At 40.6% G+C, this 15,056-nt stretch overlaps 1 protein-coding gene across 1 annotated transcript; it reads right to left on the bottom strand.

Moving 5' to 3' along the window:
- Window positions 1-1,879: 1,879 nt before the first annotated feature.
- adgra1a (adhesion G protein-coupled receptor A1a) lies at window positions 1,880-10,195 on the bottom strand. The gene is made up of 5 exons (XM_017482790.3): window positions 10,074-10,195; window positions 9,180-9,303; window positions 5,905-6,056; window positions 5,453-5,548; window positions 1,880-5,069 (listed from the first exon to the last, which is right to left on the bottom strand). Exons 1-5 carry the CDS (start codon window positions 10,121-10,123, stop codon window positions 3,659-3,661), a joined length of 1,833 nt encoding a protein of 610 aa, XP_017338279.2. The 5' UTR covers window positions 10,124-10,195; the 3' UTR covers window positions 1,880-3,658.
- Window positions 10,196-15,056: the final 4,861 nt, after the last annotated feature.

The following is a 15,056-nucleotide window of genomic DNA, read 5'->3' as shown; positions in this document are numbered from 1 at the left end:
ATATTTGTCTGGGCTATGGGGTAGATGGCTGGCTAGATGGAAGCCCTTTCTCATGCTAAAGAAAACATCTAAGCCCAAATCAAAATTACCCCAAACCATGTGCCAAAATGTTTTATGGTCTGGTAAAACAGGGGTAGAACTTTTTGACAATAATTGTATAAGATATATTTGGCTCAAAAACAAGACAGCTTATCACCCAAAGAACACCATATCCATGGTAATGCATGGTGGTGGCAGAATCAAGCTACAGGGTTGCTTCTCTTCAGCTGAGATTGGACCTATCTAGTTAAGATAGAGGAAATCATAGATAGCTTCAAATATCAAACTATTTTAGCATAAAACCTGCAGGCCTCTGTTAGACAGCAGAAGATGAAGAAAAGAAAATTCACCTTGCAGCATGACAACAACCCAAAGCACAAATCCAAGTTAACAAAGGAATGGCTTCAGAAGAGGAAGATCAAAGTTTTGGAATGGGCCAGTCAGAGCCCAAATCTAAATCCTACTGAAACCCTGTGTAATGACTTCAGAGCTATGCACAGGACATCCCCTCGTAATTTGATAGCTGTAGAGTGTTTTTGCAAGGAAGAGTGGAACAGAATTTTAAAAAGTGGGTTCATTCTTACCCAAAAAGATATTACAAGCTGTAGGTGCTGTATTACAAGCAAATTGTGCTTTAACAAAGTATTAGTTAAGGGTTTTACACTTTCATGCAACCAGGTTATTTTAAGACTTTTCTTTTTAAAAAAAAAAAAGAAACATTGCTATTTGTTTTCCCTTTGTGCTGTTGGTTGCTAAATCACAATAAAGGTGGGAAAATATTTCAAATTATTTATCTTAGTTTCATTTTTTACATCATAGTGCTTAAGTGTGAATAGCTTCTTTTATGTTGTATAGAAATAGGATTAAAAAAAATTAAATAAGTAAAAGATGAATTGAGATTACTGTAGCAGGCTTAGAAAGTCAAATAGCTGCCACAGTATTTGACGTACTATATCGCTTGTTTGGTTCTTATGGGCACAGGCATAATAAGAGAGTTGGTGCATGATCATATTCAGTTTGGTAAAACAGTGAGGGTGTCCAGAAAACAAAGAAACACTGCTATCTGGCACCCAGCCAACAGTTCTGGTTCTGACAATGTCACACAAATAATTGACCTGAAGCTTGTCACAACTGCATTGACTCAGAACAGCAGATGGCAGTGAGGAGCATTAGCAGCCCCTGCCATGCTGATATAATATGAACTGAAAGCCTTAAACTACATGGAACATTTTAATGACACTACCCAGTGCTAGTTCAGTGAACTCAACCCTTGCCCCTCACAAAGCCATACAGATTAGTTGTGTAGTTTGAGTGGATTTATGTTTCTGCTATCAGAGCCACATTCTAAAAGCTCTTTTTCTCTTACTCTCTCCTTTTGTTGTTGATTTGCAGTAAGTATACCCATTATAGTTTTATCTAGAAGGTACTTAGATGTTTTCAGCTAAATAAGAGGTTTTTATGGGGTGCTACTGCAAGTGTCTGAGCAAGGACTCATTTAAATACTTAAATATTTATTAAGATGGAAAGCTTTATTGATAGAGACTTCTCCCTTCATCCTCGTGGATCCTATTGCACCAACTCTCGACAAGAGAAGGCATGAAAGGGGGTGAGACACGGTGTAGAGGGAACTGTCCAAACCCACGAGGCACATAAAGTAATTATGAGCACAAACTCCAAAAAGGGGCCAAGAATGCAGTAAACACACGGACCTTCAGATCAAACTGTATAAACAATATGATCAAATATACCACTAGAGATATAATGGAGGACTTTTGCATATGGTGATAAAATACATTTATTGGAAAAAGTGGCAAATGTATAAAATAAACAATAGCTGACATTGAGTTAGGTCACAACATACTGTAAATCTCGTATTTTCTCCAAAGAGTAATGCAGCACTTCATGTTCTATCAAAAAGATGTGGATGTAAATACTGATTGGCACACAGATCAAAATACAGTTGGACAAATTTTATTTCCTTTCCAGAACTCAAAGTAAAATACAGTGGCATTTGATTGAATCTGTAGACTTAAAGGTTAGATTAAGACAGTGTTTTTTCTTATTTTTGCTTTCCTTTTAACGACCTGTAGTGTGGTTAATAAGGTGTAGGAGGTACAGTAACTGCATGCATTTACAGTATATGTGGCATGTAACTGGTGAAAAAATTAGACATGATCCCTGAGCTCACAGAGAAGCACAACATGACAAAAACAGTGGGTAGACTATTCCAAATAACCACACTGACATTTGATTTCATTGTCATTCATATTATATAGCCAAAGCCAGATAATACCTCACAGACTTAATGTGGTGGGTTGTGTGTGACAGATTGCAATTCTACACTAGATATGAGCTCTAAAATGTGAAGTTACTGCTATATTCTCTATGATGGTGACAAATATCTTTTTCATTATTTTAATGTTACAGTTATTTTAGTTAACATTTCACATTAAAATAAGCGTTAATTTCAGACAAGATCTTCCTTCTTGCCAGCTTCTGTACTCAGTTGATTGACAATCATTTGGGTTGACACTGATAAGAAATAATGAAGAAGAAAACATGGGGAATTAAGTCTTTGGGAATGTGGTGGCCGACAAATCTGAAGAATGTATTCTCTAAAACAACAATCTAAAAACTGCTGATGATCAACAACTTGGTTTACATTTGTTAACAACTAATGTGTCCACCATTCACACACTATTTCACTAAAATTGCATGACAAATTCAGTGCAACATAAAATAGCAGATCAATGTGTAACATATAGTCACGCAAAGGTTAATGATTTGGGGTGATTTGGAGAAAAAACAATGTGTATTGTATAAGAACTCATGCTGGTTGGTACATCTCTTCTTTATCTGTCACCATGGCAACAGACTGAAGACTATTTGTTTATTTTCCTTTTAATGTTGATTGTTGTTGCTACATTAACATCTCCAACAGCAATAACTGTCAGGTTTACTCCATCATCAAGAATAGTCAGGTTCACTCCAGGTTGCGTGATATTTTTCATATATTTTGGCAAATCAACATGACCTGAATCATGATTTTGACTTGATTTACTTTGTAGTTACTCCGTAATTTCCCAGTTAATTTTATTTAATCACACACATAACCTCCTAGTACAGGGTGATTTCCACTGAAAAAGTCTCTACTTGAATTTAAATTCAACCACTTAAATTTCCACTCCACTTAAATTTTTTTTAACTGATATCCTGACTCTAGAATGCATATTTCCACATGCAAATATGTAGATATGCACACAAACATATGCACCCAAACACATATTCACTCACACTAAAGTCATTAGGAAACCTCACTCTAGAACAATTAAATGTACATTTGTGTATGTTGGAACCATTTTAAGTGGCACAAAAAGATAAACAAGGTGCATGCAGGTATACTGATGGTGAACAGCAAATTGTATGAAACCTAAAATATTTTCAATGCCACAAAGTCCTATTTAGTGGTTAAGTGAAGCACTGGGGTGTGTGCAGGTGAAACGCATAGTGGAAGGACTACACAGTAGTTTTATTCAGAGGTGCTTTGGATTACAGCCCTGGGACTACACAGTAGTTTAGCAGTAGTTTAGCTCAGGGAAGAAACAGGATATATGCAGGGCTACACAGTGGTTTCATTTTTCCATGGCCCTGTCCTAATGTTACCTGTGGAATCAGGGCTGAACATATAGTCCTCATGCAGGCTGCTATGGTGGCTCAGCGTCCCTCTCTGGCTGAGAGTGCCCTTCCTGCTGAGAGTAGCCTGAGAGCTTGGCACAGTGGCCCGTGGAGGAGGGATATCCAAGTGCAACATAATGTCCTCCTCTTTATCGGTCATTTTGGTGCTGCTGTGTATCAGTGAATCTGTGCTGGTATCTTCTCCCTGGGAAGCACCAGAAAAAAGATCTGTTTTGGGACAGCAAATGCTGGAGAAAGATTCTGCCTTGGCACAGCACATGTGTCTGTGGCAGATGTGTCCCTCGTGACAAGGCAGCTGGCTGTCCAGGTGTGTTCTGTGGCTTTCCATGTGGATGCTAGGGCTGGTGCAGCGCAGCTGGTTGTCCAGATGAGGGGTATGGCAGGAGAGCTGGCTCTCCAAGTGTGAGGTATGACAAGTGATGGGATTTTCTAAGTGCATGCTGTGAGGGCTATCCAGGTGAGAGCTGTGCACACTTCCATCCAAGCTGGTTGAAGCCATGTGTAAGGTGTAGTCCCTGAGGGAGGGCCGTGGCCGACTGAATGAGCGTGACTTAGTCCTGTCCTTCAGGCAGCTCTGCAGGGGCAGGGAGGGGCGGGGTAACTCATCAGGGAGAGATAGAGAATGAGCGGAGCCTTCTAGCACTGGAGAAGAGCTATACAAAGTGGAGCAGCATGGGCTCATGGGGATCTGAGCTGTGGGCAGGGAGCTTGGATTACAGTGTGGTGAGGATGAGAGAAGGTGTGGGGAGAGTAAAGGTTTACCTGCATAAGGTTGCTTTGCCTCAAGGTGACTTTTAATTTCATTACTTCCTGCTGTCTCTCCATTCACATCCACTTTCAGTTTAGAAGGACAGCATGCCCACCAGCGGTGCCACACATCATCCCGTTTAGCACAGTGCTGAATAAGCAGAAAGAGTCCCAGTGTGACTGAAAATGCCCCATATAAGCAGCTAAATATCATGTCCAGATAATGGCCCTGTGACACAGCCAATGCCCCGAAGGCCCATGTGGCCAGGAAGAGTAAGACAGTGAAAGCAGTGGCCCGCAGCTGAGCTTTGAAGGAGTGCTCATTGGCGAGCATGGAGGCAGTGATGGCCATGCAACCTGAATGGTCCCCCTGTTCTCCTGGTTCTCCACTAGCAGCATGGCAGTGGCCGATTTCTGCAGCAGCCAGACGTTGCTGCTCCTCTGTCATGGCCTTCAGTTCATACTTACGTTCTGGGTGGCGCTTCAACTGCACAAATGTGCACAGGAAATACATACACATGACCAGCACCAGGAATACAGTGGGTCCATAGAAGCCTCCCAGACTGGGCTCCCATGCCATCCAACAACTTCACAAGAGGAAGAGAGACAGAGACAGAGTGAGAGAAAATCATCAACCTACTTAGTAATGTCATTACTGTTTTCCTTAATTAAATCACAAACCACATAGTAACTTGTTTTTATTAATTAAGACATGTAATTCAGTGATGCTTGCATGAAGCCATTTCCTGCCTCACTGCAAATTCTACTAATGCTAAACAGAACACAAAATATCAGGGCTGCTGAGCTGAGAGACCCACAAAAACGCAACTGAAGATTTTGTCTGTGTGTTCTCTGCATGCACCTTTGCCCAATGTTTCACTTCCAGTCGTGATGATTGTTTTGAACAAATTACTCAAAGCAGACAATTTACACGTGGAGTGGAAGGGAGGCAGAAAGAGCATGTACTCACTAAAGGGCATCATCTCTGCTCCCATAGTTATCCAGGCTAATGCCAGCTGTGACCCCAACAATGACAATAGGGATCCCACTACTGAACAGATAAAATCTGAAAACAGACCAGAAGGACAGAACTAGATAACAATGCAAAGAAAAAGATACACTATATAGCTAAAGGTTTGTGGGCACCTGACCATTATACCCATGTGCTACCCTCCCCCTCTCCACTTTCTACTATCTACTATATCTTCTCTCTGATTTTTCACTCATAATTGAATCACAGCCTGATTAAGTCATAAGAACATGCACTTTTAGTGCAGGTCAAATACAGTCATGAGAAATAAATGTCAAATAATAGCCTCAATAGACTCATTTGATTAAAATATCACATTATTACAACTATTTGCAGATCAGTAATTAGTGACTCATGAGCACAATGTCATGAAACATTATTTGGCCATTTACCTGAATATGGTGAATTTGGGGTGGTGCTGTATGGGTGGATCCCTGTCCTGATTGAGGGGCAGAGCCTTGGAGACTTCACTACAAGTATTCCTGGCAGTGAGCACCAGCCAAAGCATGGTGGAGAGAGAAGAGTAGTGCAAAATGATGCCAACCTTAAAGCAAAACACAAAGTCACTAAGCACAAATGGTAGCCAGGGCACTAAGATGATTATATAATCACTGAGCAGCTCTGCTGTGAGCAGACAGCACCCTATGAGCATAAAACCCAGTGTAGAACAGTGTTTGATAAAGGGTACACTGAATGGATTGCTTGAGGTAATCCTTCTTAGCCAGCTGGGCCATACAGGTATCCTCCTTGCCTCTGTGGACACAGTACTATAGAGAACAAGTCCACTACTCTTCCGCTCTTTATTAATGCATAAATACTCTGGTGACTGCTGACCCTCAATACACAGTCAGGCACACAATATGGCTAGAAAATATCATGCACCTAACTAGGACTGCTTCTGCCTGTTTTACAAGATGATTTTAATTAAAAATGGGAAATGCTGGGTATATACTCGGCATCTCAAATCCCCAAAAATTCAAACAAAAACCAGCCACAATGTACAACATTATAATGCACATAGTTAGACAATAAAGAACATAAAACATAATACAACAGGAATATAAAACATATCACCAGTGGGTTTTCTGAAAGGTAGTCGAGGCTAGATGATTTAAAATAAAAATTCAAAGAAACACAGCCACTCCCTTTAGTGTTCCCTCCAAAGCCAGACCCTCAAAACTATATCTATGTTATATACCGATCAGCCATAACTTTAAAACTATTGACAGGTGACGTGAATAACATTGTTTATCTCGTTATAATGGCACCTGTCAAGGGGTGGGATATATTAGTCAGCAAGCATCCAGTCAGTACTTGAGGTTGATGTGTTGGAAACAGGAAAAATGGTTAAGCATAAGGATCTGAGCGACTTTGACAAGGGTCAAATTGTGGTGGCTAGACCACTGGGTCAGAGAATCTCCAAAACAACAGGTCTTGTGGGGTGTTCCCAGTATGCAGCGGTTAGTACCTACCAAAAGTGGGCCAAGGAAGGACAAGGTCATGGGCGCCCAAGGCTCATCGATCCATGTGTTGAGTGAAAGCTAACCTGTCTAGTCCAATCCCACAGAAGAAATACTGTAGCACAAATTGCTGAAAAAAATAATGCTGGCTATAATAGAAAGGTGTCAGAACACACAGTGCTGTATAGCTGCAGACCCATCAGAGTGCCCATGCTGACCCATGTCCACCTCTGAAAGTACCTACAATGGGCATGTGAGCATCAGAACTGAACAATGGAAGAAGGTGGCCTCCCCTTATGAATCATGTTTTCTTGCATATCATTGGACTATGGGAATATGGGATACATGTGGGCAGTGGTAGTGGTAGTGGTTAAGACGTTGGGCTACTGATCGGAAGGTCATGAGTTCAAACCCCAGCACCACCAAGCTGCCACTGTTGGGCCCTTGAGCAAGGTCCTTAACCGTCAACTGCTTAGATGTATAAATGAGATTAATGTAACACTCTGGATAAGGGCATCTTCCAGATGCCATAAATGTAAATGAGAAATTGGCAAGCCAGCAGAGGCAGTGTGATGCTCTGGGCAATGTTCCACTGGGAAACCTTGTGTCCTGGCATTCACTTTGACACATACCAGCTACCTACCACCTACCTAAACATCGTTGCAGACCAAGTACACCCCTTCATGGCAATGGTATTCCATATTCAGCAGGATAATATGCCCTGCCACACTAGAAAAATTGTTCCAAGAAGGTTTGAGGAACATGACAGAGTTCAAGGTGATGTCTTGGTCTTCAAAGTCCCCAGATCTCAATCTGATTGAGCATCTGTAGGATGTCTGATCCATGGAGGTCCGCACCTAGCAACTTACAAAACCTAAAGGATCTGTTGCTAACATCTTAGTGCCAGATACCTTTAGACCTCCATGGGTCAGAGCTGTTTTGGTGGCACAAGGAGGACCTATAGAATATTAGGCTGGTGGTTTTAATGTTATGGCTGGTGTAAGTCCTTGTGAAAGAGAGGAAGCTTGAGTTGAGTTGACAGGCAGCATGATTGACAGGTCCAAATATGTGACTTTTTTTCAGTTTCCAGAGCCTGGGTGCCACAGAGACCAGAGTTCCTTCCAGAATCTAAAAATAACATCACTAAGCACTACTAAAATTAGTATATGTATACGACACTAGATGAGCAACAGGTGAGGTCCCATCAGTATGCAGGGCTGTTTAAGCTATTGTAATTGGAAGGTAGGTGTGTTTGCCCACTAAGGATTCTGAGAGATGGAGTTCACTGAAGACACTTTACAGTGGATTTGAAAATGTTTCAAAAGCATTTGCATTCTACCTCAGGTATAAAATGTGGTGAAAATACACTGTCGTTACATATTTACTTAAGTAAGATTAAGCAGTATTCTTCATTAAAGCCACCATTAACAGATTTTACACAAAACTTGGGACTGATATGGATCTAATTCAAAACTGAAGTTCTGACTAAGACGTGTGTCCACTTTTCAGTGCCAGTTCTTCTTCACTTACATTCTCACTCACGCTGTTTTTACTAAGCTTAGAGCTTAAGAGCACTTGCTTTTTTTCAGTCTGGTGACATTTCTGGCTGTTCACATGAGTATATATTTTTTTCTCTGCAGTCCTACTCTAATGATGTCACCTGAATACACATATGTGTGAAGCACAAGACAGTACTGCCTTTAAATATTTATATACACTATATGGCCAAATGTTTGTGGACACTTGATCATAACACTCATATATGTGCTTTTAGAAAATCTCATACCAGATTTTGTTCCCCCTTTTGCTGTGATATTAACCTCCACTCTTCTGGGAAGGCTTTCCACTAAATTTTGCAGTGTGGCTGTGGGGATTTGCCCATTCACCCACAAGCACACTTGTGAGGTCAAGGGGGCCAGTGGAGCACTCACTGTTCCAGTTTATCTCAAAAGTGTTCAGTGGGGTTCCACTTCCACTCCAACCTTGGCAAACCATGTCTTCATGGAGCTCACTTTGTGCACAGGGGCATTGTCATGCTGGAACAGGTTTGGGCCTCTTAATTCCAGTGAAAAGAACTTGTAATGCTACAGCATACAAATACATCCTATACAACGGTGTGCTTCCAACTTTGTGGCAACAGTATGGCGAAGAAACCCTGAAGTAATCTAAAGTAGCACCGAGCTAGAATGGCGTGGGATGAAACTCACCACTTGACAGATGATGGGGTACTTGATTTGATTGATGCCTCCTGCAAACACCCCAAACGTCATGGCAGTGTGGAAGAGGACGTTCAGTAGTATGTGCCATCCTTTCTTGCTGATTCGGATTACACTTCACCCAGACAGACACCCAATAAAAAAGTATCACAGTTTAGACAAATGTTACTCAATGGGCCCAGCTCTTACAGTCATTGCCAAAATATTAAGTTTTTGATGCATACTCTAATTTACGCACTACTACTACTACCATTATCAGTGGCATAGTCAGGAATTAATTTCAAGGGAGACAAGGACATATGCTAAGTAAACCTGTACTATTAAATTGATAAGTGCAATGTGCTTGTACATTTTGGATGGATTGCCAGCAGTCTTGCAATATAATTGCAATTATATTATAATTACTACAATGTTAGGAGGCATAGGAAATAAAAGACCTTTCCCTGAACATTTATAAAACCAGATCTACTGAGAAAAATGTACTATTCCAGTTGGTTAATACTGTTTCTCACCATAGCAGCTGCTAGCCAATGAAATGTGATTAAAGCACTTGTTTGCTGTTGACCTTTTATGAACATCATTACAACCCTAATAATGAGCAAAACAATAACTCACAGTTATATAATCAGCTGCACTGTATGTATGTTATGTTAACCACCCACAAATAAGCATTTAGAACACATACATATTTCAAGTAGAGGTTTCAAACCCAAAATCCACCACAGCTACACCTCTACAATGGTCATGTAGAAAAACATTAACATTTGAAATTACACAAGGAAAAACTGTCTCCTGTAATTAACATTACTGAAAATAATAATCTATAGTCTAGTTTAGAAGACCATGTTTTTCTAACTTTGTAATTAGACAACATTGAACACATACCTGTGGTGTATAATGTATGTCAATATTGATATCAGCAGGCAGAGCAACATAACTGCTGTGCATGCATAAACAACAGGATGGAGGTAGTCTCCTGGATATGGAGGGAACGACAGCACCCTCTTTAAATCCTGCAAAATAACAAGAGATATATGGACAATTCATAAAATGTCATATAAACAACATTAATAACTGCACATACTGTGTGTATTAGGTCTATATGGGAAGCATGAAATATAAGGCATAGAGAACAAGCTAGAGGCTAAGAGATAATATGCAGCTTTGTCCCTGTCAGGCAAAACAACACCCCCACATATAATTCTCTCCCAGTGTGTCTGTTTCATCACCAAGCTTGAAGAGTTCCCTTCGTTATGTAGCTGGGAGGCTCAATTCCCTCAGCACAGACTATCTCGCTCTTCACCTTTAATCTCTAAACTTTCCAAAAAGCCTCTTCAGAAATGTTGTGGTAATATATCTTCTGTATATTAACCACACCTCTTGCTCTTGCTTTGTGAATTTTGCATGCACTTTGAGTCATGCAGGTAAAGATGGGAGGAAAAGGCCATGAGAATGTGTAGTTGGAATGCAAAGCTATAGTGTGCAGGAACCATACTCTACATCATAAAATTAAAATGGCAAATCATTAAAATGTGATTTGTGAGAAGGAAAAGCACAGTAGCGCATTATTATTATGTTTGTATCTAACTGAATGTACAAATAAAGCTGAGTGACTCAGTGGGAGCCATGTTCTTGTTAGGGGAACTTTGACAGGGCATTCTGCTCACGTGAACTCAGAAATGTGCAATGTCAGCTATATATGCCAGTTCAAGGACTATAATATATTGTGATATTCTGCCATGAAAAATATGGAGGGCAAGATGACAGCAAATATCAAGTTGACTTATAGTGAAACCCGAGGCTACAGCTAGGAGCGGAAATAGTCACATGCTTTAAGTCCAATTTTGGAACATAGTCTGTGTGAATGTGCAATTTCAAATCATGTTTTAAAAATATGAAGAGGCTGTTAAAGACTGATTGGACAGCACATCTTAAATGCTTGGATGGAATTACAAAAAAAAACCCTAAAATTATATTATACAATTGTTTAGTTTTATACAGAGTTTCTGATGAAAAACTGTAGCAGCTTCATCTTTAATCACAGTCAAAGCTAGTGGTAATATGTCCCTCAAAGCTGGGGATAGCCTCCTCCCATTCCTTTCTTCTGCAGTGTGAGTTATGTTCTATATTATGATCATTTTCTTAGAACCCTATGTAGCTTTGCAGTGTCCTTTAGCCTCAAGTCAGCTTGCCCTAAATTAGAATTAGTGTCCTGAATTTAACTAGTCACTCAACACTCACTGTTTGCTACATTTATTTATCTTTATGGGCTATGCCTGTTCTAGTTAGTTTTATTCACCAGATGGCTAATGACACTTACTGTTCACACACTTCCCACCGAGTTGGTTCCTCCCTCTCAATTTTTTCCTCACTTTCATATATTACCCATTCTTCACCAACTGGTAGGCCAATTAACCAACTGGTAGGCCAATGACTAGTGCATTGCTGGTGTGGCTGAGTGGTGTTCTCTTAACATACCATGCACTGTTCAGTGCAGAGCCTGCTAACTTCTAAATATTCTCTCCACGCTATGTACCCTTTTATTCTATACTTGAGTTGTATTGACCACATAGTTTACATTATACAGAGGGAGTAGCCACAAATAACCATGCTGCAAGATCTGCATCCAGTTTCTGAATGTGCTCATTGCCTAGCAGCATATACAGTGGCACGAAAAAATATGTGAACCTTTTGGAATTTCATGGTTTTCTGCATAAATTTGTCATAAAATGTGATCTGATCTTCATCTAAGTCAAGGGTATTGACAAATATAATGTGCCTAAAATAATAACACAAAAAAATTCTGATCTTTCATGTCTTTACTGAGAACAAATAAAAAACCTCATAGTGCTTGTGGAAAAAGTACAGTGGGGGAAAAAAGTATTTGATCCCCTGCTGATTTTGTACGTTTGCCCACTGACCAAGAAATGATCCGTCTATAACTTTAATGATAGATTTATTTGAACAGTGAGAGACAGAATAACAACAAAAAAATCCAGAAAAATGCACATCAAAAATGTTAGAAATTGATTTGCATTTTAATGAGGGAAATAAGTATTTGACCCCTCTGCAAAACATGACTTAGTACTTGGTTTAAAAACCCTTGTTGGCAATCACAGAGGTCAGACGTTTCTTGTAGTTGGCCACCAGGTTTGCACACATCTCAGGAGGGATTTTGTCCCACTCCTCTTTGCAGATCTTCACCAAGTCATTAAGGTTTCGAGGCTGACGTTTGGCAACTCGAATCTTCAGCCCCCTCCACAGATTTTCTATGGGATTAAGGTCTGGAGACTGGCTAGGTCACTCCAGGACCTTAATGTGCTTCTTCTTGAGCCACTCCTTTGTTGCCTTGGCCCTGTGTTTTGGGTCATTGTCATGCTGGAATATCCATCCACGAGCCATTTTCAATGCCCTGGCTGAGGGAAGGAGGTTTTCACTAAAGATTTGACGGTACATGGCCCCATCCATCGTCCCTTTGATGCGGTGAAGTTGTCCTGTCCCCTTAGCAGAAAAAAAACCCCAAAGCATAATGTTTCCACCTCCATGTTTGATGGTGGGGATGGTGTTCCAGGGGTCATAGGCAGCATTCCTCCTCCTCCAAACACGGCGAGTTGAGTTGATGCCAAAGAGCTCCATTTTGGTCTCATCTGACCTCAACACTTTCACCCAGTTGTCCTCTGAATCATTCAGATGTTCATTGGCAAACTTCAGACGGGCATGTATATGTGCTTTCTTGAGCAGCGGACCTTGCGTGCGCTGCAGGATTTCAGTCCTTCACGGCGTAGTGTGTTACCAATTGTTTTCTTGGTGACTATGGTCCCAGCTGCCTTGAGATCATTGACAAGATCCTCCCGTGTAGTTCTGGGCTGATTCCTCACTGTTCTCATGATCAATGCAACTCCACGAGGTGAGATCTTGCATGGAGCCCCAGGCCGAAGGAGATTGACAGTTCTTTTGTGCTTCTTCCATTTGCGAATAATCGCACCAACTGTTGTCCCCTTCTCACCAAGCTGCTTGGCAATGGTCTTGTAGCCCATTCAAGACTTGTGTAGGTCTACAATCTTGTCCCTGACATCCTTGGAGAGCTCTTTGGTCTTGGCCATGGTGGAGAGTTTGGAATCTGATTGATTGATTGCTTCTGTGGACAGGTGTCTTTTATACAGGTAACAAACTGATATTAGGAGCACTCCCTTTAAGAGTGTGCTCCTAATCTCAGCTCGTTACCTGTATAAAAGACACCTGGGAGCCAGAAATCTTTTTGATTGAGAGGGGGTCAAATACTTTTTTCCCTCATTAAAATGCAAATTAATTTATAAAATTTTTGACATGCGTTTTTCTGGATTTTTTTGTTGTTATTCTGTCTCTCACTGTTCAAATACAACTACCATTAAAATTATAGATTGATCATTTCTTTGTCAGTGGGCAAACGTACAAAATCAGCAGGGGATCAAATACTTTTTTCCCTCACTGTATGTGAACCCTTCAGTTAATGACCTCAAAAAACCTGATTGGAGTCAGGTTTTTGCACACCTGGAGTCTCATTAAGAAAATGAGTTTGGAGTGGTGGACTACAGCTGTTTTGACTGATAAAAACCCCTCAAACTTTTGGAGTTTGCTATGACAAGAAGAACATGCTTATGTGAGCCATGCCTCACCAAAAAGAGCTTTCAGAAGATCTACGATCAAGAATTATTGATTTACATAAAGCTGGCAAGGGTTACAAAGTGATTTCAAAGACTTTAGAAATTCACCAGTCTACAGTTAGGCAAACATTCTACAAATGGAGACACTTTGGGACTGTTGCTACTCTACCAAGAAGTGGGCGCCCAGTCAAAATGACACCAAGCGCACAACGAAGACTCATCAATGAGGTAAAGAAACAAACCTGAATGACAGCCAAAGATTTGCAGGCATCATTGGAACTGGCCACAACAGAATGGCTTCAGAAAAACAAAATCCGCCTTTTGGAGTGGCCAAGTCAGATCCTAGACCTCAACCCAATAGAGATGCTATGGAATGACTTGAAGAGAGCCATACACATGAGACGTCCAAAGAATATGACAGAGCTAAAGCAGTTCTTCCAGGAAGAATGGTCTAAAATTCCTCCTGAACGATGTGCAGTTCTGATCCACAGCTACAGGAAGCGCCTGGTTGAGGTTACTGCTGCCAAGGGGGGGGTCAACCTGTTATTAATTCTAAGGGTTCACTTACTTTTTCCACTGCCATTTTGAATGTTGAATGAGTGTGTTCAATAGGGATCAGAATTTATTTTGTGTTATTATTTTAGGCACATTATATTTGTCAATACCCTTGACTTAGATGAAGATCTGATCACATTTTATGACAAATTTATGCAGAAAACCATGAAATTCCAAAAAGTTCGCATACTTTTTCTTGCCACTGTACAGCTTAGCTGAAATCAATGATTTAGGAGCTGAGACCTTAAGGCTCCCATGCCTGGGAGATCCTTACATGCTAATAACAACTCATCTTTTAAACATTCCTGGGATATGTCTCAACCAGCTCCCTAGTTCAGTAGTCAGGGCACTGATCAGGGAGTCAGCCATTATAAGGGCTGCCTCAATTGCAAAATCCTTCCAGTGCACTGGAATGTTTTCTCCCTAAAAAATCCCATAGTGCACCGTAAAAACCAGGGAGCATCGATGCTCACTATGTTCCCCTATACAGGAAACGACGTGTTTTCTGAAGCCTCTCGGCTCAAAAAAAAAAAAGGGCGACGATCTCTCAGCCAACTTTGCCTACAAATGTAAGTAGCTTGTTATTGTTGTTGTAGCTCTCAAATGATTACTTACATTAGCAATTTTTCTATCTAAATTCTATCTACTTTTTGTTTGAGTCGGCTTTTAA

This window comes from Ictalurus punctatus, chromosome 13, assembly GCF_001660625.3.
Source record: "Ictalurus punctatus breed USDA103 chromosome 13, Coco_2.0, whole genome shotgun sequence".
Lineage (NCBI taxonomy): Eukaryota > Metazoa > Chordata > Actinopteri > Siluriformes > Ictaluridae > Ictalurus > Ictalurus punctatus.
The sequence above is the reverse complement of the archived record's forward strand: the minus strand, read 5'-3'. Positions and strand labels throughout refer to the sequence as shown.

Coding starts and splice junctions, on each gene's coding strand:
- adgra1a (XM_017482790.3), bottom strand. CDS start 10,123: ATGTTGCTCTGCCTGCTGATATCAATATTGACATACATTATACACCAC. Junction 9,304..10,073: donor ACATACATTATACACCACAG/GTATGTGTTCAA, acceptor GTCTGGGTGAAG/TGTAATCCGAATCAGCAAGA. Junction 5,549..5,904: donor CCCAAATTCACCATATTCAG/GTAAATGGCCAA, acceptor GTCTGTTTTCAG/ATTTTATCTGTTCAGTAGTG.